This window comes from Pongo abelii, chromosome 6 (genome assembly GCF_028885655.2).
Source record: "Pongo abelii isolate AG06213 chromosome 6, NHGRI_mPonAbe1-v2.0_pri, whole genome shotgun sequence".
Classification (NCBI taxonomy): domain Eukaryota; kingdom Metazoa; phylum Chordata; class Mammalia; order Primates; family Hominidae; genus Pongo; species Pongo abelii.
This window is the reverse complement of record NC_071991.2, coordinates 154,876,000-154,892,712: the sequence shown is the minus strand read 5'-3', so window position 1 is coordinate 154,892,712 and position 16,713 is coordinate 154,876,000. Positions and strand designations below refer to the sequence as shown.

At 44.1% G+C, this 16,713-nt stretch overlaps 1 protein-coding gene across 3 annotated transcripts in view; it reads right to left on the bottom strand.

Annotated features, from left to right (window-relative positions):
• Positions 1 to 302: 302 nt before the first annotated feature.
• UBE3C (ubiquitin protein ligase E3C) overlaps positions 303 to 16,713 on the bottom strand; it is a 129,519-nt gene continuing 113,108 nt past the window's right edge. For all 3 annotated transcript variants that reach the window (XM_024249660.3, XM_024249661.3, XM_024249663.3), the window contains 4 exons: positions 13,860 to 14,048; positions 13,692 to 13,758; positions 10,974 to 11,104; positions 303 to 2,082 (listed from right to left, as the gene is read on the bottom strand). In XM_024249660.3, the coding sequence (XP_024105428.1) occupies positions 1,912 to 2,082; positions 10,974 to 11,104; positions 13,692 to 13,758; positions 13,860 to 14,048 (558 nt within the window). In that variant the 3' untranslated portion in view covers positions 303 to 1,911. The remainder of the gene's footprint in view (positions 2,083 to 10,973; positions 11,105 to 13,691; positions 13,759 to 13,859; positions 14,049 to 16,713) is intronic.

Below are 16,713 nucleotides of genomic sequence, written 5' to 3'. Positions count from 1 at the left end.
TAGCACGGTGCGTACGTGGAGTGACGCTGGCCAGTTCACATGCGGGTCCTGAGCTGTGAAGGCCTGGAGCGCTCATCGTGGAGGCGGACTTCTGTCTGCAATCCTGGCAGTTCAAGGAGACGCTTGAACTGTTCAGCCTACCCCGATGACAGGCATCCTCCCGAGGACCTCTGATTCTCAGTGAGTGTAGGCCATCTTACTATACTCCATTAGCTGGTGACATGCAAACACCTGTGATAAAACCAGTAACATTCAGAAGCTGTGCTAATCACAATGATTTGGGGTAGGACTCCAAAACAATCTTGGGAAAAAAACATTTAATGTAAATGTTTAGCCATTAGAACATACAAATAAATAAATAAGCTCAGAATAGCTGAGAAAAAAACCACAAATAAGTGAATTGTCAATTTCTCTTCAGTCTCAGATATGCTATTTCCAAAATACTGATAATATACAAATTAACTAAGATATAGAACATTCAACATAAAACAACCTAAAATAAAAAAGACCAACCCTAATTATTTTATTTCTGTATATCAAGACTACAAATAGCATTTAAACGCTTAATTTATTATTCAAATTAAGAAATTATACATTTTGTTTTGATAATGTTCATTGTCTTAAAAGTGTCATTCAGCTTTCCCACTTTAAAAGTATATTGCTAATTATGGTCAATTAACTATGACAGCCCACAGAGCCTCCAGTGACAGTAAAATACTAGACATAGAAGAGATAAATGAGGATTTAGATCCCCTCCCCCCAGCATCAGCAAAGGGTCACTCTGCTCCCACAGCTGACGCTTTGAAACGCTTTCTGTTTGTAGAGACTAAAATCACCCAGCAACAGGTCAGGTCTGGATAAAGTGCCTACTGCAGGAACTACTGACACTCCTCTTCCCTGGATGTGCACCAGGGACTGTCCCGTCTTTGAGTCAGAGCAGCACCAGGAAGCAGAGGGTGCCAAGCATGGCGAGTCACCCCCAAATATCCAGGAAGACAAGTGGGCGCAGCCCAGGGGAAAGGAGGGCGAGCGGATGATGGGAGACCGGCACGGCTAGCATCGGGACAAAGATGCAGCCGCCACTTTGGTTCAAACGACTTTAATGACACCACAGTGTCTGTCCTCCCCCAAGTAACTGGGTATAGTGGGTGACAGATGTTGCAGTAGCTTGGCAGACCCTCCTCCTCCACCTCCCCTGAAAGCTCTCCAGGCACAAAGTGGAGATAGAAATAGGACAATGAATGAAGTCCCCACCTCACATCCACAGACAGTATCTCCAAACCATCATGAGGCAGGCCATGGTATACTGAAAACAAGCATGCTAGTCCCATTTGGGGAAATGGCTTAAAAAGCACAAATAAAATATTACCATCATCATCTCTTTTCCAAACCTAACCACTTTGGGAAAGGCAGCAGAAGAAAAAAATGCCTTCAGTTTTAATAATGAGGCTTGTAAACAATCCAACCACATAAGCAGCAGCGGCCCCATGGCGTCTCGGCCCTCAGACCCTATATCTCTGCCGCCTGCGCAGCCCTGTCTGAACCCTGGAGCGGCGCTGCCTGCTCAGGAGGGCTCTGATCTCATCAGCAAAGCCAAAGCTTCATCTTTGGTTAATTTCACTGAGATGCCACTAGTCTAAAAACTGTGCTCTTCTTGGCAATATTACTAAAGTAGCCACATGGCACATAACGTATTATTTTAAGTTATTTGAAAAGCAATGTCCATCTAAATAAGTGACCACACCGTAATAAAAATCATTTAAAAAAGGAAGGGAGGGAGGAATGGCAGAATGAAAGAAGGAGCTTAGGAGAGCCTCAGGCGTGCAGTGTGAGTATCCTCGTGGGTCTGGGGAGGCGCTGCTGACGAAGGAAGCACTGGTTCTCTGTAGGGGTCGGACCCCAGCATCAGCTTCAGCTCAGCTCAAAGCCAGCAGCACATTCAATCGCATAGAGAAGTTTACTTCGCAAAAGTGTCTCGTCATAGAACTCGGGGAGCTTCAGCAGGTTCATGCAGGTGCTGGCTGTGGGAAGCCGCTCAAGGTCGGAGCCTCCGTTGTGAATACAAAACGCGGGATACAACTCCTGAAAAACAGCATGTGTGCAAGATGTCACTGTAACAAGCATGGCATTACATGAGTTTTAATACAAAGCACACAAAATGTGCCTGCTCCAATCAGTAAAAAGTTACCATTGCAGTCACATTTTCCCGAAACCACATTTGCTTTGTTGTTGTTGTTTGTTTTCTTTGAGATGGAGTCTTGCTCTGTTGCCCAGGCTGGAGGGCAACAGCGCCATCTCAGCTCACTGCAACTCTGCCTCCCGGGTTCAAGCGATTCTCCTGCCTCAGCCTCCCGAGTAGCTGGGATTACAGGCGCCTGCCACCATGCCTGGCTAATTTTTGGATTTTTCGTAGATAAGGGGTTTCACCACGTTGGCCAGGATGGTCTTGAACTCCTGACCTTGTGATCTGCCCATCTCTGCCTCCCAAAGTGCTGGGATTATAGGCGTGAGCCACCGTGCCCGGCCCACATTTGCTTTTTTAAAAAATTACATTGATGGCTTAGTTCTAAATTATATAAAAGATTGTGCACTGTGCTTCAGGCATAAAAAGGGATAAATAACATTCCAGGCCAGGCGCATAGCTTACACCTGTAGTCCCAGCACTTTGGGAGGCCTAGTTGGGGGATGGCTTGAGCTTAGGAGTTCGAGACCAGCCTGGGCAACATAAGGAGACCTCGTTTCCACTAAAAATAAAAATCAAAACAATTAGCCAGGTGTGGTGGTGTGCCCCTATATTCCCAGCTACTTGGGAGGCTGAGGTGAAAAGATGTCTTGAGCCCAGGAGGTCGAGGTTAGTGAGGGATGATCACACCACTGCACTCCAGCCTGGGCAACACACAGCGAGACCTTTTAAAAAATTTTTAGCGAGATCCTTTTAAAAAATTTTTAAAAAGGATCAAGATTTATTCTATCTTTCCTGTACAAGCTATTACTCGGGTTAACCAAATCATTGGTGAGAAGAAACAAAGCTGTTTTTAAATAGAAAACTCCAGCTAATGAATGATACAATTACGTAATTAGAACATGGCTGTTTTAGAAGCACATTAAACAATGGATCTAGGCAGTGGTAAGTGACCACTAAAATCAAGAGGAATTCTGACGCAGAGATTGATCCCAGCATTGTGGGGAGATGACTCACGAGAAGTGGATCTCCACGATGATTAAGGGAATGGGAAGCATACGACATAATCTATGTGATGTTATTGCCAAAAAAAGAAAAATTCAAATTTAGAATCTGATGAGACCTCTATCAGTTTTCAAGAGATATAAAGAAGCAACCCAGTTCCCCTATTATTTTTATTTATTTATTTTTTTGAGACGGAGTCTTGCTCTGTCGCCCAGGCTGGAGTGCAGCGGCGCGATCTCGGCTCACTGCAAGCTCCGCCTCCCGGGTTCACGCCATTCTCCTGCCTCAGCCTCCCGAGTAGCTGAGACTACAGGCTCCCGCCACCACGCCCGGCTAATTTTTTGTATTTTTAGTAGAGATAGGGTTTCACCGTGTTAGCCAGGATGGTCTCGATCTCCTGACCTCGTGATCCACCCGCCTCAGCCTCCCAAAGTGGTGGGATTACAGGTGTGAGCCGCCGCGCCCGGCCCCAGTTCCCCTATTAATTAAATTACAAGACAAAACTGAGGGAGGTAGACCAAATGCATGATGAAAAGTGGCCTGCTTGTGCCAGAATTTAATTTAAATAATTGTTAACAAAAAAAGAAAGATGATCAGGGAAATTTGAATATTGTTTTTCAGATGTGTTCATGACGTTCTGGTGTTTAAAGGTACAGTCTGAAAATTCTCATCCCTGTATCACAGATACCCAGTTCCCATTCCCACAGGCAACCAATGCTTCAGCATCTTAGGTGCTCCCAGAGATTAAATGCATGCATGAGAAAATGTTCTCCCTCCTCTAGTTTTAAAATTGAGACCATGAGCACATTAGACACACTATTCCATGCCTTGCTTTTCTCATCTGATAATGTGTCTCGGTCATCTTGCCCTATCAATGATGAGGCTGTATGGTGTTCCATGGACATGCGTGGCATGATGTGTCGGTGGGCACTTTTCTCAGCTTTTTACAAAAAATGATGCAATGAATACGTACTTAGTTTGCACAATTGTGCAAATGTATCTGTAGGCAAAAATTGTGTTAGGGATTGCTCAACGCAGACTTAATGCATGAGACCTATGGGAATGTCGGTCCTCTGATGGCCACAGAGAACCAGTGATGCCACCTTCCTCGTATACACAAACATCATTAGCTACTTGCCTCACATTTGAGATAAGTGATTTATGTGTTCTCTTCCAACAGGAAGACAATAAGGCACAGATCGCCCTCAGTCTGCTCACTGTCCCAGCCTGTGCAGATTTAGTATCTGGCACGGATTTCAGAGACCTAGCTAGGTCAGCCCTTCACTGCACACGTGTACACGAAACTCTCTGAGAGGTGGGCCTGGCAGCAGGAGCAGGGGCTTCACCCACATTCACAACTCCTGGGACTGTACTCTAAGAAATAATTAGAGATGCACATGATTATTTATGCACAAGAGATTCACAGCATCACAATGAAGGAAGAGCTGTAAACAACTAAAAAACAGAAAGTAAACTGGTAAATTCACATGATGGGACTCTACAAAGTCCATTAAAAATATTTCAAAGAATAACACGAGGAAAAAAGATCCTGATGTAATGTTGAGTAAAAAAGGTAGACTATAAAATTGAACACAGGATACAGCTAAAATTATATTTAAAAATTATGTGACCAGGAGCAGTGGCTCATGACTGTAATCCCAGCATTTTGGGAGGCCACAATGGGTGGATCACCTGAGGTCAGGATTTCTGAGACCAGCCTGACCAACATGGCGGAACCCCATCTGTACTGAAAATAAAAAATTAGGCGGCTTTAGTGGTGCATGCCTGTAATAATCCCAGCTACTTGGGAGGCTGAGGCAGGAGGCAGAGGGTGCAAGGCTGCAGTGAGACGAGATCATGCACTGCACTCCAGCCTGGGCAGTAAGAGTGAAACTCTGTCTTAAAAATGTGTGTGTGTGTGTGTGTGTGTGTAACCGGCTGATCATGTTGGCTCCCACCTGTAATACCAGGTGTGTGTGTGTGTGTGTGTGTGTGTGTGTGTGTGTAACAGGCCGAGCATGTTGGCTCCCACCTGTAATACCAGGTGTGTGTGTAACAGGCTCAGCATGTTGGCTCACACCCGTAATACCAGGTTCGTGTCTGTGTGTGTAACAGGTCGAGGATGTTGGCTCACACCTGTAGTACCAGGTGTGTGTCTGTGTAACAGGTCGAGCATGTTGGCTCACACCTGTAGTACCAGGTGTGTGTCTGATTGCGTAACAGGCCGAGCATGTTGGCTCCCACCTGTAGTACCAGGTGTGTGTCTGTTTAACAGGTCGAGCATGTTGGCTCACACCTGTAGTACCAGGTGTGTGTGTGTGTGTGCGTAACAGGCCGAGCATGTTGGCTCCCACCTGTAATACCAGGTGTGTGTGTGTGTGTGTGTGTGTGTGTCACAGGCCGAGCATGTTGGCTCCCACCTGTAATACCAGGTGTGTGTGTGTGTGTGTGTAACAGGCTGAGCATGTTGGCTCCCACCTGTAGTACCAGATGTGTGTGTGTGTGCGTCATAGGTCGAGCATATTGGCTCACACCTGTAATACCAGGTGTGGGTGTGTGTGCGTGCGTAACAGGCCGAGCATGTTGGCTCACACCTGTATTACCACGTGTGTGTGTGTGTGTAACAGGTCGAGCATGTTGGCTCACACCTGTACTACCAGGTGTGTGTGTGTAACAGGTCAAGCATGTTGGCTCACGCCTGTAGTACCAGGTGTGTGTCTGTGTGTGTAACAGGCCAAGCATCTTGGCTCCCACCTGTAATACCAGGTGTGTGTCTGTGTGTAACAGGCCGAGCATGTTGGCTCACACCTGTAGTACCAGGTGTGTGTGTGTGTAACAGGTCGAGCATGTTGGCTCACATCTGTAGTACCAGGTGTGTTTGTGTGTCACAGGCCGAGCATGTTGGCTCCCACCTGTACTACCAGGTGTGTGTGTGTCACAGGCCGAGCATGTTGGCTCCCACCTGTAGTACCAGGTGTGTGCGTGTGTCACAGATCGAGCATGTTGGCTCCCACCTGTAGTACCAGGTGTGTGTGTGTGTGTGTGTGTCATAGGCTGAGCATGTTGGCTCCCACCTGTAGTACCAGGTATGTGTGTGTGTGTGTCACAGGCTGAGCATGTTGGCTCCCACCTGTAGTACCAGGTGTGTGTCACAGGCCAAGCATGTTGGCTCCCACCTGTAGTACCAGGTGTGTGTGTGTGTGTGTCACAGGCCGAGCATGTTGGCTCCCACCTGTAGTATCAGGTGTGTGTGTGTGTCACAGATCAAGCATGTTGGCTCCCACCTGTAGTACCAGGTGTGTGTGTGTGTGTGTCACAGGCCGAGCATGTTGGCTCCCACCTGTAGTATCAGGTGTGTGTGTGTGTCACAGATTGAGCATGTTGGCTCCCACCTGTAGTACCAGGTGTGTGTGTGTGTGTGTCACAGGCCGAGCATGTTGGCTCACACCTGTAATACCAGGTGTGTGTCTGTGTGTGTAACAGGCTGAGCATGTTGGCTCACACCTGTAGTACCAGGTGTGTGTGTGTGTAACAGGTCGAGCATGTTGGCTCACATCTGTAGTACCAGGTGTGTGTGTGTGTGTGTCACAGGCCGAGCATGTTGGCTCACACCTGTAGTACCAGGTGTGTGTGTGTCACAGATCGAGCATGTTGGCTCCCACCTGTAGTACCAGGTGTGTGTGTGTGTCACAGATCGAGCATGTTGGCTCCCACCTGTAGTACCAGGTGTGTGTGTGTTTGTGTGTCACAGGCCGAGCATGTTGGCTCCCACCTGTAGTACCAGGTGTATGTGTGTGTGTGTGTCACAGGCCGAGCATGTTGGCTCCCACCTGTAGTACCAGGTGTGTGTGTGTGTCACAGGCCGAGCATGTTGGCTCCCACCTATAGTACCAGGTGTGTGTGTGTGTGTGTCACAGGCCGAGCATGTTGGCTCACACCTGTAGTACCAGCTGTATGTGTGTGTGTGTGTGTCACAGGCCGAGCATGTTGGCTCCCACCTGTAGTACCAGGTGTGTGTGCGTGTGCGTGTGTCACAGGCCGAGCATGTTGGCTCCCACCTGTAGTACCAGGTGTGTGTGTGTGTCACAGGCCGAGCATGTTGGCTCCCACCTGTAACCACGTGTGTGTGTGTGTGTAACAGGTTGAGCATGTTGGTTCACACCTGTAATACCAGGTGTGTGTGTGTGCGTAACAGGCCGAGCATGTTGGCTCACACCTGTAATACCAGGTGTGTGTGTGTGTGTGTGTAACAGGTCGAGCATGTTGGCTCCCACCTGTAATACCAGTGCTTTGGGAGGCTGACGTGGGAGATCACTCAAGGCCAGGAGTTTGAGACAGCCTGGGCAACAGAGCAAGACCCTACCTCTACCAAAAACAGAAAAAATTATGCATACCTACATTAACCCACACTCATGTATGTCGATAAAACACATACTAATAAAAGGAAGGAAACATAAAAAAAAATGGTTAGAATGGGAGAAAATATAGGTTTCCTATACTTGATCACAATTTCCAGTTTTCTATAATGAAAACATTACTTTTACTGAAAGGTAAAAAAAAAAAAAAATCCAATATAAAAAAATGTACTTCCTGTGCCAACAGCGCTCCCACAAGGTGAATGTTCCTAAAACTTGCTAGACTTTTTTTTTTTTTTTTTTGAGTCGGCGTCTTGCTCTCTCAACAAGGCTGGTGTACAATGGCACAATCTCGGCTCACTGCAACCTCTGCCTCCCAGGTTCAAGCAATTCTCTTGCCTCAACCTCCCGAGTGGCTGGGACTATAGGTGCCCATCATCACACCTAGCTAATTTTTGTATTTTTAGTAGAGATGGGGTTTCGCCACGTTGGCCAGGCTGGTCGAGAACTCCTGATCTCAGGTGATCTGCCCGCCTCAGCCTCCCAAAGTGCGTGAGCCACCACACCCGGCCCCCGTTCGACTTTCTATAAGTGTGGCAAGCCCACAAAGCAACACGGCACAAAAGGGCAAGGATTCTCTGTATGTCCGGGAAGGTGTCGCTAAGACAGGTGCCCGGGGAAGGTGGCATTAGGACAGGCGCCTGGGGAAGGTGGCGTTAGGACAGGCGCCCGGGGAAGGTGGCGTTGGGACAGGTGCCCGGGAAGGTGGCGTTGGGACAGGTGCCCGGGGAAGGTGGTGTTGGGACAGGTGCCCGGGGAAGGTGGCGTTAGGACAGGTGCCCGGGGAAGGTGGCGTTAGGATAGGAAGCAGAGAGGCTACGGTGGGCAGACTAAGCTGATTTTCCGGGAAAAGGCTAGAACTATGAAGAAGCTTGTGCTGAGGCTTGAGTGCGTTGAGCATAGGTGCAGATCTAAGAGAATGCTGGCTATAAAGAGATGTGAGCATTCTGAACTGGGAGGACAGAAGAGGAGGAAGGGCCAAGAGACCCAGTTCTAAGTGTCATCTTTTGTTTTATTATGAAGACAATACAATCTTGAGTTTATGTTCAAAAAAATTAAAAAAATTAAAAAAATAGAAAAGGTAATTACCTTCTAACCATTGTAGTCAAATGTGAATCAAACTAGAGCAATGTCCCATTCTGTAGGAAACCTCTGGAAGCACTGAAGCTGTCACAAAGCACAACAGGCACCCGACTGGCCACACCCACGTTTCAGTTGGATTTTGTTTCAATTATATGTTGAGTTTAGCATATAATTTATGTTAAGGGTAAAACTAGTAAGAGCACAGCCCACAAAATGCTATGAAGAGGACGGGCACGGTGGCTCATGCCTGTAATCCCAGCACTTTGGGAGGCTGAGGTGGGTGGATCACCGTAGGTCAGGAGTTCGAGACCAGCCTGGCCAACATGGTGAAATCCTGCCTCTATTAAAAATACAAAAAAATTAGCTGGGGGTGGTGGTAGGTGCCTGTAATCCCAGCTACTCGGGAGGCACGGCAGAAGAATCACTTGAACCCAGGAGGTGGAGGTTGCAGTGAGCTGAGATGGGCCATTGTACTCCGCCTGGGCAACAAGAGCGAAACTATCTCAAAAAAAAAGCTATGAAGAGACTTACATGATTCTTATTACTGATCTTTGTAGGTCTCTTTACTGTTAAATGTAAACTTCATTAAAAAATATATATGTGGCATATAATATGTGCTAAAATCCATTGTCTTTTTTTTCTAATTATAGTTTATTTGCTCCTTTAAATCTCTCATAAAAATGTTAGAATGAGAACCAAAGGAGAACCAGAAAGAACATTTATTACACTTATTATTCAGCATTCTGAATACATGAGGGCAATAATTTTCACAAATGCTTGAATATACTAAAAAGGAAGCATTGCATTTTTGAAACAGAAAAGGATCTCTGAATGAAGGGGTCAGTGACTGCTGGCAAAGTCACTGGATAAATGAAAAGCTTAAAATATATTTTGCAATTAAATGCCACATTTTAGTGTTTCTTTCATAACGCTAATTGAATTTCCTACTTGGAGACTTAAAAATAAAAAAAAATGAAGTTCTTCACTGAAATCTGAGTCAAGGGCACCATTTTGTGCATAATTAAATACAGTACAACGGGAATTTGCATTAATTCAGAGTGAGAAAAATCATTAATTTATTATGTGGCCTGATGGTAACTTAACAATTTTCTACAGCACTTTAATGATTTTTTGTCTGTAACAATCACATTTATTAAACATATTAAACTTTAATTAGCTTTAGCAGATGTTATTCTTCTCCAATAATCTGGCACTAAGGAGTTTCATAACTTTAAAATTATGCCTGCCTGCCTTTGCTATTTATAGTACTTCAACTGAAAGACATTCTCTTCCTTTAAGTCTACATTAATTCTGGCAGCCCTGGCAAATCCAGGCATACTAAGCTAACCGGAAAGCCTAAACATTAAGATGATTTTTCCAAACTGGATGTCTAACATATAACAACTTCAAAAACACTTATCATGGAAAAATCAATTAAATTTCACATATGTTAGAACATTGAGAAAAATAAAAAAATAGGAAGACTGTCTCATGGATGCTCAAAGTGTTCTCCACGGTATAACTCAATTATGATTGTGCAGGGTCTTGACTGGGGTAGGGGATTTTCCGTTTTAGTCTATTTGGGATTTTTTTTTTTTTCACACACAGTTTTGCTCTTGTTGCCCAGGCTGGAGTGCAATGGCGCAATCTTGGTTCACTGCACCTCCACCTCCCGGGTTCAAGCCATTCTCCTGCCTCAGCCTCCCAAGTAGCTGGGATTACAGGCATGCACCACCATGCCCGGCTAATTTTGTATTTTTAGTAGAGAAGGGGTTTCACCATGTTGGTTAGGCTGGTCTCGAACTCCTGACTCCAAATGATCCACCTGCCTGAGGCGATTTCAATTGCTAAAAATAAGCCAAATTACGTAAGATCAACATTAATTTCCAGAAGTGGTAAAATAAGGCTCAGTAGCATATACACTCCATCAACATCTCTATGTTGTACCTGCTTCAGTTCAGTAGCAAAAAGCCCAAGATGTGTTACAGATTTATGAGACTCATTATTAATATTGCAAATAGTCCCTCCAAATGCAGAGTTTGTTCACAGGCAATCATAAACACAATGGACAACTATCATATGAATAGGTTATTGTAAACAAACAAAAAAAGCAACCCCAAATAAAACTAGCACCAAAATATATACATCATAACTAGTACTTAATTAAAAATCTAGCTGAAGATAAAAACAAGTGTATGTAAAAGGACTTCATTTAACCCTACTGAATGTTCTGCTGCCTTTCTTATTATGATGTGGTCTTTAAAGCAAATGTCATGAAAGTTGTGTACCTTAAACCCCAAGAGAGGGGGTCGAGAGCAGCTTGTTACAAACTTCAGCAGTTTGCGCTTTTCTTCATCAGTGAACCCTTCCACAACTCTCCAGAAGACCTTAATAACAGGATGGTCTGCAGAATAGCCTCCTATGGCAAAATGAACACATGCTTTATGAAATGCAAAGCACACCCACCCTTCAGGACCCACAGGGATTGGTCCAGACCCTCACGGATACTAAAGTCCATGGATCCTCAAGTCCCTTCTATAAAACGGCATGGCATCTGTGTATCACCTGTACGTCCTGTGCACTTCGTGATCTCTAGAGCACTGGTACAATCTAATCTAATGCAGAGGCTATGTAAATGGCTGTGACACTACATTGTTTAGCACACATTCAGTGCAGACACAACCATTGCTTTTTCCTCAAATATTTAAAATCTGCAATTGGTTGAAGCCATGGATGTGGACAGAACCCACAGATATGAAGGACCCATTGTAAATGCAAAAGCGAAATTCTCTGCCTCCCCCCGCCCCCGCCCCACCCACCACCAATTATGTGGAGGCGATGGGCAAAGTGCAAGAAGGGGAGAGCAACTTAAGGAGGGTCAAAGCAGGGCCAGGCACAGTGGCTCACACCTGTAATCCCAGCACTTTGGGAGGCCCGGGCTGGCGGATCACTTGAGGTCGGGAGTTCGAGAGCAGCCTGGCTAACATGGTGAAACCCTGTCTCTACCACATGTACAAAAATTAGCCGGATATCGTGGCGCGCACCTGTAATCTCAGCTTCTTGGGAGGCTGAGGTGGGAGAATCGCTTGAACCCAGAAGGCGGAGGCTGCAGCGAGCTGAGATTGCATCACTGCACTCCAGCCTGGGTGACAGGGCAAGATTCGCCCTCAAAATAAATGAATAAATAAATAAATAAATAGATAAATAAATAAATAAATAAATAAATAAAAAGCTAGAATAAGGATCACCCTGTAACTATAAAGATGAATGCGGGCACCAAAAGCTACTGCAAAGGAGCCTTATTTTGAAGAACTGTAATGCAGTTCAAACCCACCGCTGAGCAGACTGCAGAGAAGGGGTTTGCATGTGGCCACACATCTAAAACGACAGACAATGGGTGTCTAGTACTAATGCAGCTGGGTGTTTTCCCAGCATGATTTGGTGTCTAAATTAATTTTATCATTTTTCCTTCTTATTATCATTCCCATATTAATACCATGGCTAACAACCAATCTCACTATATGATGAGACCACTATTCTAAAATGTAATGTCTGCCACTTACAGCTTTTAATCTAGTAAAGTGCTCCCTAAACCTAAAATAATTGCTATATATTGTTCCCTCATTGTTAATATACTACAGAAATAACACCAATAAAATATCTTAAGTGCAGTAATCGGCACCAAAATGAATATAATATTTTAAACCTATTTACTGGCATAGCTGAGATTATTAAAGGTGCAGCAAGCCCTCAGTGCAGATGGGTAATGAAAACAACCGAAGACAATCTCTTGGCAAAGGAAAGGTCAGACTGATTTCATTTCCTTAAACTTATGACCCGATCAGGGGGACAACGTGACCTTAGGCATTACTTGCTTTTACATAAAGATTAGACTTCAAATGTAGGGCAATACAAACTACAGATAAGAGATACATACGTATGGATACACACAGGCACATGTAAAAATGACTTTTTGTAAATTTAGAGCTTTGCAACCATCAGCACAATCCAGTTTTAGAACATTTCCGTTTCCTCAAAAAGCTCTCACTTGCACCCCAGTAGACAACTAGTGGGTATGTGGGGTTATCTCATTTGGAATTAAGTGGCATTTTTCTATAATGACTAATGGTGTTGAACATCGTATCATGTGCTTATTTGCTTACTGGCCATTTATCTATCTTCTTATGTTAAACATCTGTTTAATTTTTTTTGCCCATGTACGTATGCATGTATATATTTATTTATTTAGAGACAGGGTTTCACTCCTGTCGCCCAGGCTGGAGTGCAGTGGCATGATCTCGGCTCACTGAGATCTCACGACCTCCGTCTCCCAGCTCCAGTGATTCTTCTGCCTCAGCACCCCATGTAGCTGGGACTGCAGGTGTGCGCCACCACGCTGGGACTGCAGGTGTATGCCACCACGCCCAGCTAATTTTTAGTAGAGATGGGATTTCGCCACATTGCCCAAGCTGGTTTCAAACTCCTGAGCTCAAGTGATCCACCTGCCCCGGCCTCCCAAAGGCTGGGATTACAGACGTGAGCCACTGCACTCAGTCATCTTGTTTTTGAACCATGTAAATTACCCCTACAAAAGATTACAATAAAAATTACTTTGAGGCCAGGCATGGTGGCTCACGCCTGTAATCCTGGCACTTTGGGGAAGCTGAGACGGGTGAATCACTTGAGCTCAGGAGTTTGAAACCAGCCTGGCCAACATGGCAAAACTCCGTCTCTACTCAAAATACAAAAATTAGTTGGGCCTGGTGGCAGGTGCCTGTAATCCCAGCTATTCGAGAGGCTGAGGCAGGAGGATTGCTTGAACCCGGGAGGCAAAGGTTTCAGTGAGCTGGGATTGCACCACTGCACTCCAGCCTGGGCGACAAGAGTGAAACTCAGTCTGAAAAAATAAATAAATTAATAAATTAATTAACATAAAATAAAAATTACTTTGGAAATATGACCACCTGCAACATTTTCAGAAACAATAACTAGTAGTGATAACATACCTGAATAGTTTGTAAAGGATTTTAGGTCCTCTAGGCTTATGGGAACTTGTGCACCAGAAATTAATACCTAAGGAAAAAAGTTCAAATAATAACATTTGAGGTAAATTTTAAGAAAGCCTTTTCATTTCCTGTGACAAGCGTGTCCCAGAAAGTCAGCAGGTAGGGTACCTGAATTTCTTGCTGATCGAACATTCGGAGCCACTCGAGGCTGACAACATTGGCAAGGCCCTGTCGGAAAGCCAGGCAGTGCTGGCGGATCTGCCTGTTCAGCCTGTAGTCCGCCACCAAGTGGATGTATGCAATCCGGTTGGCGCTGGTGACAGGGATGTCTTTCCCACCGAATTTTAGTTCAACTACCTGGAAATACGAAACATAAGGATCTCAAAATCCTCAAAGTATGATAATAGGTTAAAAAAAAAAAAAAAAAGCAAGAAACAAATGTTTTAAGGAAATAGGACTTGATGCTTTGTGAACAAGAATCTAAATACGAAACAGTACCCAAGTATGCACACCATTGTGCACAGATGCAAAGATGCCCCTCCAGGAAGAGTCTCCGAAGCCCAGCACCTTATTCTGTCTTTAAGATCACTAACCATCCATGTTTCCTCCAAAGCACTAGGGAATTGTGCAGCAATGTCACCATGGCAATTTTATTTAAATAAAAATGAGAAATCACAGAGGGCAAAGATACGAAGCAAACAATCACCATTAAGTCAGAAGAGAAAAAGCGACTCATTCTGGAGGAAACGCAAAGGCTGTAGTAAAGTGATTTCTCATTTTCATCCATATAAGCAGCACACACTTACCTGTGTGCTTCCACAATGCCATTACTATAAAGCACTTTAATTACGATGCAAAGGGTGGTGGTAACGATCAGTGATAATAGATCAGCCAATTTCTTATGTATATAAACAGAGTGAGTAAGAACACTTTTTATTAGTACATGGCTACACTCACAGAATTTGCAGGTATAACGTGGGGCTCCCATAAACACCACAAGAGTGCTCATGAGAAAAGCAACATAGCGGAAACACAGACCTGGATCTTACTGTCCCCCACTTGTATGACAGACAAGTCACTTTACACCTTAAAACTTCTGGCCATTAATAAAATGGTGATATTTGTTTGTCTGACTTGGAATTGCTGTGATTATATGATTATATGTGATTATATGATTATATGAATTCATAAATACAAAACAGTACACGAGCAAAATACAATATAAACATGTAATCATAATTTATAAAGAGTGTATTTTAAATAAAAAAATTTTTAAAAAGTATTTATTAAGAAAACAAAAAAAACAGGCCGGGTATAGTGGCTCACGCCTCTAATCCCAGCACTGTGGGAGGCCAAGGCAGGAGGATCCCTTAAGCCCAGGAGTTTGAGATAAAGCAAGACCCCCACCTATATTTCTAAAACGAAACAAAAAAACAACAAAAACACCCCAACTGCATTCCTGGGGTTAGATGAGGGCAACCTATACTGTGGACAAAGAAAATATAAAATAAGCTCAAAATAAATGAACAAAGACATTTCAGCTTCCCTACCTTTCCATTCTTTTCTTTTCACAGCCTTCAGTTTTCCTGGTAGCTTTAATATTCCCAGAGTAACAGACAAGACTGCTGCCTCTGGGCAATGGCACTGATGTCCCAGTCTCTTACCGTTTACAGAAAGATTGTTTCACAAATCTGCTAGAGAGCCTGACTTGAGTCATCCTACAGCTGATGGTTACAGGAGAGTCGTTTGCTGGTTCTCATTTTATATAGAATGTTCAAATTGAACTTGAACGTTCAACTTAGCAGATCTGCTTCTTTTAACGTTTCACATTTTAAATGATGATTCAATTATTCTCAATAATTCACTTCCTAAGGTTTGGAACCATCAAGCCTAAGAATGGGCTTTCAATTCCATTGTCTTCATTCTGATTAAAGATTGTGTTCATTACCTTAATTCCTTTGCTTGTACTCAGCTGACAGTCCATCTGTTAACCAAGCCTCAGGAGGCTAGCTATTATATTTCAATATATAAAATACCACCCCTTCCTTTAAATGGATTAGAGGCAGGTAATAAATGATGATGTACTTGTATGATTTGGAAGACAAAGGACCAGTGAAGTTATCAGTTAAAGGAACTTCCAAGGCTCCCAATTACCTTGCCTGATCAGAAAAAACTGACATTTCTATAACTTTTTTTTTTGAGACAAGGTCTCACTCTGTCACCCAGGCTGGAGTGCAGTGGAGCAATCTCGGCTCAGCGCAACCTCCGCCATCTGGGTTCAAGTGATTCTTGTGCCTCAGCCTCCCGAGTAGCTGGGATTACAGGTGCACATCACCACGCCCAGCTCATTTTTTTGTATTTTTAGTAGAGACAGGGTTTCACCATGTTGACCAGGCTGGTCTGAACTCCTGACCTCAAATGATCTGCCTGCCTTGGCCTCCCAAAGTGCTGGGATTACAGCCGTGAGCCACTGTGCCCAGGCCCTCTAATAACTTTTAAACGGTTACACTACTTTTAATTTAAAATTCTCTCAGGCTAAGCCCAAACAACTATGTGTACTTAAAAACCATGTCACATAAGTGCTAAATTTCAGATCTGAGGGACATATTTAAAATTTCCTCTAAATACAAATATATTTAACTGGAGCAGTTCTCAGGACAGCAAGATACCAAGAGCTGTCCTCTCTGCTCCTCCAGAAGGTCTATTTTCACTTGGAATCCATAAAGCCCCACAAGACACCACCGTACATGACCTACTTTCATTAGCTCATTTCATCCTCCGGCACTCACAGCCCCGTCTGAGATGAGGAAGGGGTCTTGTGGACTTCCTTAAGCCTCACAGAAAAGCAGCCAAGCCAGGACCTGAACCAAGCTGTTGTGACTCAAGTCCAATCTTTTCTACCTAACAGATGATTATTTGTGGGTCCTTCTTAAACCCTTAGCATTTTCTGCTAGAAAGAGTTCTATGTAAATTAGTCGTCTAAAATTTCATGGTCACCATTAAACAGATTAACAGCCAAATT